This window comes from Cinclus cinclus, chromosome 14, assembly GCF_963662255.1.
Source record: "Cinclus cinclus chromosome 14, bCinCin1.1, whole genome shotgun sequence".
NCBI classification, from domain to species: Eukaryota; Metazoa; Chordata; class Aves; order Passeriformes; family Cinclidae; genus Cinclus; species Cinclus cinclus.
In genome coordinates this window covers 2,567,521-2,578,009 of record NC_085059.1, presented here as the reverse complement: position 1 = coordinate 2,578,009, position 10,489 = coordinate 2,567,521, and the positions used below count along the sequence as shown (strand labels likewise).

Below are 10,489 nucleotides of genomic sequence, written 5' to 3'. Positions count from 1 at the left end.
GTCTGTGTGCTGTCCTGGAGCAGCAGCTCAGAATTCAGATGAGGCTTCAGCGGATGTGCCCGAGTGGCACAGGACAGGCAGCGTGGGCTCTGTGCCAGGACATGAAAGCACAGAGCCCTGCCAGCAGCAGGGGGCATTAATGAAATGTGCTCTTCTCTCTGGCTTCCTTTGAGCTGTCACCTGTGACTGTGCAGCTCCCTGGTGCACAGCTCTGCCATCACTGGAAATGTCCCTGCTAATGGGGAGCACAACTCTGGACTGTTCTTTCCAGCAGGGATTTCTGGAGCTGTGGAGCAGAACCTCCCAGCCAGCAGCATCTCCTGCTCTGACAGGAGGGTTACTGCCAGAAATGGACACTTCTCGGGGCCTGACCCTTTGCTCTTTCCTAGTACGTGATTTTGTTTGACAAAAAAGGATTATTAAGAAATAAAGTTGGCCCCTCCACTCTGTGCAAGGGGAATTTGTGGCTTTCCCAGCCCAGGGCTTTGCTGCTGTACGTGGGTGCTGCTGGATCCCCAAAGGTACCCTCAAATCCAAACAAAATTCCCTGTGCAGGTGGGGGCACCACGAGCACCCTTTTCTGCTTTGCAGGCTGCAAGGGTTGTTTCTGAAAATCCATTGTGTGCACAGAACATTCCGTGTGGAAATCCTCTCATGCCCTCTGCATGTCTGACTGTAAGGAGATGTCAGCCTGTGCAGGCTGCTCTCCAGGAGCTCCAGAGCCCTGTGCTGCACATGTTGGCTCCTCCTGCCTACCTGGGACCCAGGCAAAGTGCTAATTGTTGTGCAGATGTCATCTGCCAGGCAGGCAGGAGGCTGGAGGCTTGAAAGAGGCTGTGCAGTCATTTGCTACCAGCCTCCTCGGTACACGTGAGCTCTATTTTTATTGGGAGTGTGCGTTTGCTTTCAGCCACTGCTTTGTTGAATTTCTTTTTCTTTTTTTCCCCCCTTCTTTTTATTTCCAGGCAGATAAAGTTTGAGGGATACATCTATTTTTCATTATTCCAGTTTTGCTGCTTGTTTTATGACAGAAAAAAACCCAACAACCTCAACCAAAGCTGAAAACCTGTTTCCTGTGTAAAAAGAAGCAGTTTGTTCTGACATGAGAAGGAACTGTGTGATGTGGTCACCCTGGACTGAGGTCATGACTGTGGCACTGTCCCAAAGGATGTGAAGATCAAGATCATCTGGGAGCAGAGGGAGTTTGAGCTGTGCACTGTGCTCTGGGTGCTGGTTCTAGCCTGGGTTTGCTTGGCCATGTCCCAGGAGAGAGATGGAAGTTCTGGCCACGGGTTAATTTATGAAAATAGGGAGCTCTTCTTCTACTCCAGCTGTGGTTTAATAAAGGCTTGTGGGTCCTTGAGGTGGTTCTTTGACCCTTTGGAAAAGAGGAGACACTGAAAGAGGAAATGGGAGGTGATGCAGGGGAGCTCATTGGTCAGGGATGCTGTGGGTAGCAGAAATCCAGACCTGTTCCAAAACCAATTAATGGAAAAAAATCCATTAATGTTGTAGAGGTGGCTCAGGGACAGAGGCTGCTGTTCAGGAAGGCCCTGGCTCAGGAGTTTTTGGAAGATGCTGAGCTCCATCAGATGTGCTCTGTCCCTCTTGTTTCCATCCTGACCAAGGTGATGTGGTGGGTTGCTTTTTCTTTTTCCGTCAAAAAAAAAAAAAAAACAAGAAGGGAGAGGAAGAAGGAAGAAAATGGAGTGGAGAGACCAGGCACCAGTGAAAGGGTGGAAGGAGAGGAGGCTTCCCTCCATGTCCCTGAAAGCTTCTGGGGGCAGAGGCTCTTTGGTGGCAGGAGCTGGTGATGGGTGCTGCTGTGAGCAGGTTTTCTGCTGTGTGGCACACAGAGTGGTTGCTTCAAGGAGGGAGAACTCTTCTATCTGATGTGCTATCCTGATGGACAGCAGAGCAAGATATTTTGGACTGTGTGTAGGGGAGGAAATTCTTCAAAACCTGATAGGAGTAGGAGCAGACTTGATGGAGGGATGAGTAATGAAGGAGTGTTTGAACGGAACTAATCAGTCCCATCTTCTTTCAAAAGACCTCATTTGGTTTAATTTAGCAGCAGTGTAAATTTAGAGCCAATCAGAGGAAACACTTGTGCAGCCTGTGTGCTGGCAGGCTGCTGCTCTGCCGAGCCCAGCAGCCAAGCTGGAGGCTGTGGGTGGATTCCTGAGCCTCGTGTGGCACTGGGGGCACACGTGTGCATGGTCACACATCCAGGGTGGGCACAGAACCCTTGGTTTGCCCCTTCTTTGGTCCTCTTTGTGGTGGGTCAGAGTGGCTCTGTGCCATGGCTCTGCTCCCCAAGAGACTCCTCTCTGAGCAGCAGGGAAAGCCTTGTGCTGTAGGAACCACCAAGGAAACCTTGTTGACCTCTGCAAAATGTTGTTTTCCTCAAGAAAAGCCTGCATATGGATTAGGTAGACCCCTGATCCTTGGACAGCTGGTCGTTTTGTTTAATTTGAATTATCACAGCTACTGCTCTCAAAACGAGGCACAGGCAGAAAAAGCCTTCACAGGATTGCAATTGCACTGCTTTTTATTTTCCCCTGTAGTTGTCATCCATGGTACTGACATGGTGATTTTAAACAAGTCTTGCAGGTCTCCTCATCTTTTCCAGGAGAAATTATTATCCCCTGTGGGTTCAGAATCAGGTGCTTGGCATTACCTGTCACAAACCCCATTAGCAGTGAGCCTGGCTGCCCCCCACCAGCCCCGTGTCGCACCTCGAGGTGTTGTGCTGCCTGCCACCTCACACCCCTGAGCCCATGCTGTGTGGCAAAGTGTTGTGTAAAGAGTCCTGAAACCCGTGAAAATGGGTAAAAAAAATTACTGTTGGGTTTGTTTTGCTTTACATTTCAGGCTGGTGGCAATGTCTGGCTGGGCTGGGCTCCTCTCCACCATGTCCAGGGTCAGCCTGCTGGTGCTGCTGGGTTCCCTGCTCTTCTCCTGCTCCAGCCTGAGCCACAGAGTTCCCGTAAGTTTTGGCTGCTCCTGCTTAATGAACATAAATTTATTAAAAACATGCATGCTTTTTGCCTTTAAGGAAATGCCCATTGTTCTTTAGGAAGCCTCTTTCTCCTGCTTGAGTGATGAAAACAAACCAAAAAGGGTTCAGCTGATTTTTTGTGTGAATGAAGAATTGCTTGTGTGGTGCTAGAAATGCTAATGAAAATGGGGCATTGCAAAGCAACTATGGCCAGGCAATGACAGCAACACTTAAATGAACCAAGTCGCATCCTTTTATCCTTACTGAGCATTTAAACCCCAGCTCTTTTCCTGAGCAGAGCCAGTAAACATCAGCTGTCTCCATTATGTGTTTGAACAGATCCAGCACTGGGAGGCCTGGTGGTAAATTTACAATAGCCTGTATCACTAACTCCCTCTTGGATAATCACAGAGCCCTGGAAATCAGCTAAGTAATAACTGCTCCACTCACTCCTCTTTAGTCCTGTTGAGTCTTGGCTGGGAAAATGTTAACATTGATTTTCATCTGCAGAACCTGGGCTTTTATGGCTGTGATTGTTCCTGAGCTTTAACCATTTGTTACAATTTGAACAATCCCAAGCCCCTGATGCACTCAGCAAAAACCAGGAGTTAAGATCTAGTTTCTCGTGCATTTTCTGAAATTGCACTCCCTTTTCACAGCCGAAATAAAAACATTCTGTAGCTTTGTCAGCCACCTTTGTGTGTTACCACAGTCATGGAATCGTAGATTTTTTTAGGCTAGGAGAGACCTTTATGACCTTTATGACCAGTACAACCTTTACCCCAGCCCTGCCAGGGCCACCACCAGCCCATGTCCCCAGGTACCACATCCACGCTGTCATTGCTACCGCCCATGTTTTGCTCAGGTTGACATTTCTGCTGCTCAAAAAGACTCTTCTAGGCTGGAAACAGATATTTATATGCAGAGCATCCAAATTCTGACAGAAAATGTGCATGTATTTTTTCCCAAAGAGTGGAAGAACTGAAGGCAGAACATGTCCCAGAATTTCCAGTTAACCTCTGAATTTACTCATGGTTTTGCCTGTGAAAACATCCTAAGGATTAATATCCAAACACTTCATGAAGTGAGCTGTAACTCTATTCTAATTGCCAACAATTAGGACTAGTCATTCCCTGTAGGGTGGTTCTCTCAAATTCTTCAGTGGTGACTGAATTGGTGATCTCAGAAGCTGAAAATATTCCCTTCAGTAGGCACTGAGCTGTGGGGATGATGAGCCTAGACCAGTTCCTCTGTTCCTGTTGGAAGCAGACAGCCCAGAGCCAGGAGTCAGAGCCTGGTGTGACAGTACAGGTCATAACTGTGCACTCTCCAGAGTTTTATGTGACTCCCAGCAGCTCCCTGGGGAGGATTTCCATTGAAAAGCAAGGTTTCCCTCACAGCAAGGATATATTTTTCTTCCCCCCTGCTGTTCTCCCCTGTTCTTCCCTTGGTGGAACATCAAACCACTCGTGCTGGCTGCTCTATCCCACACCTCTGCCAGCCTCGTGCTGCACTTGCCATGGAGGTGGTGAATAAGTCCCAAGTGATTGTTTTGAAAGATTTGGAGAACACTGGGAGCAGGTGGAGAAGAGGATCCTCACATTTATATCATGCGGCTAACTCAGTGTGTTTTTTCCCCGTGTCCTATTTTGGAAATAGCTGAACTATTTTAGCTGAAATCTTCTCCAAGCCTGAAATAAGTGCATTTAAGAAAAAAAAAAACAAAAAAAAACAAACCAGCAAAAAACCCCCAAAAGCCAACACAAAAAAAACAACAAAAAAATCCAACAAAAAAAACCCCAAACCAACCAACAAGCCTTGAGGCATTCCACTCGTGTGGAAAATTTCAGCTGAAAAAGTTAAACGTTTGACATATTTTTAGGCAAAGTAAAATGGGGTCTTACAATGTTACACAACCCTAATAATAGCCAGGGCTTCTGCCTCTGACTGAAATACAGGTGAGGCTCTGTGAGAGCTGGTTTGAAACCTGCAACCTGCTCTGGAATAGGAAATAAGCTGCCTTACTTTGTTCAGCACAAATGTCATGCTAGTTATGCATGTTTAACCTTTAATATACTTTAAATCTAAATTTAACCATGTGGAAAGAATCTCGGATGTCAAAAAAATAATAATAAAAAAAATCTGCTGGCGAGGGAAAAAATTTTGTATTCTCAGCCAGCACTAAATTACCCAGATGCAATCGCTAATGAGCTGAATCTCTTCTCTCCAAAAGGAGTTTGCCCTTACAAAAATAGAAGAGAGCGACATAAAAGATGCCAGTGGGAAGGAGGCAGTGACAGAGGATGACGCTGATCCTGAGGACCTGGAAGTGTTTCACCCCACGGATCAGTGGCAAACCCTGCGTGCAGGTAACTGGTCTGGCTAATTTTAGCATCCCTCTGGAAGCCCACCTGGCAGTGCTGACAGGAGCCTTGCAGACACTCCAACCTGTTTGTTCCCATGACGATTTGTGGTGTTCACTGGTTTTTTTTGTTCTGTTTTTTTGCTGGTTTGCTGGTGTTCACTTAAAGAGAAGCACTCTGTGACCCAGGGCAGGGGATGGAGTCTGTGAGGAACCGTGCAATGAGGGGAGTACTGGCTCTGGGGCAGGAGGAGTGGGCTGTCAGCCCCTTGTGGGTGGGGTGCTGTGTCTGTCACTGCCTCCACAGCCCTTTGTCCCTTCATTTGTCCAGAGCCAGGTTTTATCACATTTGCTGGCATGTGGATTCCCAGGTGTGCTGTGCTGTGGTGTGGAGCTGCTCAGTGGCAAGCTGATTAGGAGCTGTCACTGGAGCACTGCACAGCCTTTTAACAATGGCTTTTCTGTTCTTCAACTGTTTGAAAGCTAGCTTTTATTTCCGTCCGTGCAAACCACAAAAAACCCCCTCTTTCCTTTCTTTGGGTTGGTGTCATTCATTAGATGTGCCTGGGACTCTGTGGTGAGAGGAGCCCAGCAGAGCAGCTTGGCCTCCGTGTGCTGGGAAGGCTCTGGAAGGGCCATAGCCATTCCAGCAAACACAGATGCACGTGTGCATGCATATTTCAACAATTAGCCTGGCTTTGGGGTCCTGAACGAGCTGTTTAATCCACTTGTGCTTTGGTGTTCTCATGTATATGCAGGTGTAATACCTTCCCACCTCACAAGGGTGAACTAAGTAGTAATTAATTTTTATAAAGTGCTCTGAATTTAAGAGCTTTATCCTGTGCTCAGTGTTATCTTTGAATGGTTAAGTATGGGTTCCATTTGTCTTGGAATTTCTGCCAGATACAGCAGAATGACTTTTCCAAATGTAAATCTTTGTATAACATGAATGGCTACAAAAGCCCCTGTGTTCCACAGAGCTGCAGTGTATGCTTCTATTCCATTTCTGTACCATTATGCATGGAAGGCATGTGGTGTCCCTGCTCATTATTCAGCCTGGCAGATCCCCACCAGCTTTGCTGGAGCAGAGCATGAACATACTTGCAATCATCAGAAACCTCATTGCAGGGTTTGTTCACAAGCACCTTCTCCACTGCTCAGGTGCCTTATTCCACTTCGTTTTTGTAGTTATTCCATGTTGGGCACATGCAGTGAAGGGCTTGTGGAAGTGGGCAGCTTGTCACTATTCACAGAGGAGAGTAATTTTGGTTACTCCTGTGAAGATTTAAATGGTGTCCTGCCTCATGCTCTGACCGCTGCAGATCCCAGCACTGGGGACATGGCGCAAAGAACAGCCTGCCTTGGTCTCCTGCTGCCAGCCTGGATTTCTGTCTCCTGGGGGGGTTCCTCTGGAGTGAAATATCGGTGAGGATTGGCACTCACACCTTCAGCATGTGCGAGCCAAGGCTGGGGACCCTGGTGCCAGCATGAGCCCTGTAGGATCATCGGTGGGCAGGATGGATGGACATGAGAGATCTCTGAAGCCAGGTCTTGGAATTTGTGGTTTATTGCAAAGGGCCTGGGTGCCAGGGCCCTGCTTGGAGCTGCCAGCTGCACCTCGGAGTAGACACCAAAGTGCAAGAGAGCAAGAGTAAGAGCAAAAGAAAAAGAAGGGTAAGAGATTAAGAAGTAAGGGGTAAGAGCAAGAAGAAGAGTAAAAACAAGAGTAAGAGAGTAAGAGAGCGAGGTTCCCATTACAGTACAATAAATCTTCTTCGGTGCTGAATATTCTAATTTTCACTAACCAATCTAATACAAGATACAAATCCAATAGCATTTACATACAGCCTATAAGAATCATGACATTACCATACTGTGTTACATTTTATACCTTAAAAACTCCTCTTTGGACCCTTCTGCCAAGTTGGTAGGGTCTGCTCTGACCTTTGGAGCTGTCTGCAAGCGGAGGGAATTGTTCAATCCAGAGGGGATTACTTTCAGCCTGCCATACTATTGTTTTTCAGTTGTTCAGTAACTAAGTTTTGTTATCTCAAAGATGGCTTTCATTTCAATCTCACTTATAGTTTCCATATTCTCAAAATCTTTTGCCAGGCAATCATATTTATAAAGTTTTCCTGTTTCATCTTCCCCAATCTTTCCCTGCCCATCCCTTGCAGTCCTGGCCCCGAGACTTTCCCAGCTCTGTGCTGGACAGGAGCTGCCCTGGCACAAGGATGCTCCTTTTGGTCCTGCAGCAGAGCCAGCACCTTGGCTCTGTGCTCATCCACTGGCTCTGCATCTTGCCACGTTCTCCGTGTGGCTGCACTCCCTGGCAGCTGAGCAGAGCCTGGCTGGGCTGGCTCAGGAGTTTGCCTTCTGCTGCCCATCACTCCAGGACACCCCACTCCCCTTCCTGCTGTCTCCCCCGTGCCAAACTGGGCCAACCTCTCTGGGGGAAGTAAATGTTTGAGTTTAAAATCTGGATCTGCAGTTCTGAACACCGGGAGGGAGCTTGGAGCTTCGTTTTCTCCATCTCACTCCTGTTTCAACTTGTTCTGAGCTCATGCAGGACTTTTGTGCTTCTCTACAATGGTGCAGCAGCTCATCTTTTATAGATGTATCCCCACTTTTCCTCTGCTGGGTTTCTAGCTCCCTGTTGCTAATTGCATCAAATCCACATTTCCTCCGAGGCTGCAGCAGTGTCATCAACCTGTAACCTGTCAAATCCCCCCCAAAACTTATTGTATCTGTAACACTTTGGGCTCTTGTTCCTCACTGTTTGCAGTGTGAGCTGGATTTTGATCAAGTGCTTCCATGCACTTGGAGCACACTTCAAGCTGCTGGAGGTGACTAGATGCAAACACAGAGAGACAGTTGTCCTAAGAGCTGTGGTGCCTGTAATCTGGAAGCAAGATCAGTTGTCTCTTCTGCCAGGCAGCAGGAGCTGATGGCTCTGGAAAGGTTGGTGGAACTTCCCAAAGCCCTTTAACGCTTCATTAGGCATTGCTTCTTTCTCACTTGGCACTAAATAATGCACCAGGTGCAGGGCTCAGACTGGAAGGTGTCTCTGAGAGGCTTCCACCACCTCTGCTCTTGGATTTTTTGGCATCATCTGTGGGGCTTTTCCCTCTGTCCGTGGTTGGAGTCCACAGGAGCCTGCAGGTGTTTTGGGGTTTAGTGAGTGGGATAGCAGTGTCCTCTGAAGGAAGGTTCACAGCCCTGCTCAGACTCCTCATGGGCAGGGAACTGCTCCACCACAGACACAGAGTTTGTTTGAAGTTGTGCTTCCTCTGCTCTCCTTCTCCTTTCACAATATGCCTTCTCTCACCCTTGGCAGCTGGAACCTCTTTTTACTTTTGTTATCTGGGCATCAAATTTCCCAATATTTTGTTCAGCATTCTTGATGATGACTGGAAGTTGGACTGCTCTGACCGTCTAGTTTTATCACTGAGCAGCAAATTTCCCACCCAGCATTAGGGTGGAAAATTTGCCACCCAGCAGTGGCTCCTCTGGGAAGACTTTACTGTGAAGATTCAGAAAAAGGATATAAGAGCCAGGGGTTTAATTGGGAAAGGAAAAGGGAATTAATCACCCACTCCCCCTCCTCACCCCCCCCGCCCCAGCAGTGATGAGTGGAGAGCTGGGGCTGCTCAGGGCCTCTGCTCTGCCCATCTCTGTGGCAGCAGCACTTTGCTGATTCTCCCTGATGTGGCAGAAACCCTCTGGCAGATTTTCCAGCTGACAGTTGGGAGTTAACGAGTCCAGTTTCCAATCCAGATGGACAAGTGAGAACCTCCTCTGCCCAAAAATATCCAAATATTTACAGATTGCTCTGCAGTGGGCCAGGCTGGAGGGATGGAGCAGAGCCTGGCACTGGGACTGCCATGGTGTAGCCTGGATCTCCCTGGGGTTTGCATGGATGTCTCAGGGCAGAGCTGGGAGCTTGGCTGTACTTTCAGCTGTGGTTAAAGCTCTGCCTTGCAGAGCTGAACCTGCAGTGACTCCCCAGCGTTTGTGCTGCCCAGAATAATTTCCTGGAGTGCCTGATTCTATCACAGTTAAAAACCAAGGAGCCATAGCTGCTGCTGCTGATCAGGCTGCCAGAGTGAAGCTGATGTGAACATGCAAAGATGAAACCATCTTATGTTCAGCAGGGAGCCAGTGATACATTGCTTGGCATTTAAATATCCATGGCTGCAGCTCCCAAGCATCCTCAGGCTATCTTTGCTGCTTCTGCTTGTCACGGGTCTTCTCCTGTCTCATTTGCTGCTCAAACAAGGTTTTACACCTGTGAGAACACAGTTCTCCAGGCAGCCACGCTGGGAAGGTGTTTTCAGAGCCTGCTTTGGACGACTTGCTGTGGAAAAAACAGGACTGAGGATGGGGAATAACTCGGTCTAGTTTCATTGCCCAGGAAATTTTGGTGGCCAGATGAGCCAGCGCTGCTTTAAGCTGAGAAGAGGTTCTTAAAGCTGGGGAAAGAAGGAGACAGGAGAGATGCCTTGGGCTCAGGAGTCCTGTCCCACAGCTCTTGGTGGCTGCTGAGGGTCCCCTTACAGCTGGTCTGGGGGTCCTGCTGCTCGCTGGGATGCCCTGAGCTGCAGCAGCTCTTGCTAATTGCTTTGCTGAATTAATCACTGTCCAAACCATTGGCTTTTCACTGACCTGGACTTAACTCAGACAGTGGTGGGCAGGTCTCTGAAATATTTATGGCAGCACAGTCGAGAGAGGGCTGTGAAATGCAGAGTGAAGCCACCAGGGTATGCTCATTTTTGCAAAGTTTGAGGTGTCTAATCCAGGAAATAGGAGTCTCATTAGATCAGCACAGATTTGCATATAGAGGGAGGGCAAATGGAATTTTTAAAACCTCATCTATACTAGATGGAATGCTTCTTCTCCAGGTTTCTTTATAAAATGACTTGTTAGTGATGTGCAGAGGGGAAAAATCTCGACTCTGCAGTTGTTATCATCGTGTCTGACCAGTGACAGGAGAGCTGGAGGATGATTCCAGCAGGTAGGAAAGGCCAAGCTGACTTGAGAGCAAATGTTCAGTGCTTGGAAGCTGAGTTATGGTCCCTGGTAGCTCTCCTTCTGCCTGTTTTCAATCTGACCTCTTGCACAGGAGG

The 10,489-nt window shown here is 47.9% G+C and overlaps 1 protein-coding gene across 1 annotated transcript in view; it reads left to right on the top strand.

Annotated features, from left to right (window-relative positions):
- The first annotated feature begins 790 nt into the window (after positions 1-790).
- The window catches only part of SIL1 (SIL1 nucleotide exchange factor), a 730,974-nt gene continuing 721,275 nt past the window's right edge, over positions 791-10,489 (top strand). The window contains exons 1-3 of the mRNA XM_062502187.1: positions 791-864; positions 2,875-2,989; positions 5,235-5,370. Of these exons, the coding sequence (XP_062358171.1) occupies positions 791-864; positions 2,875-2,989; positions 5,235-5,370 (325 nt within the window). The remainder of the gene's footprint in view (positions 865-2,874; positions 2,990-5,234; positions 5,371-10,489) is intronic.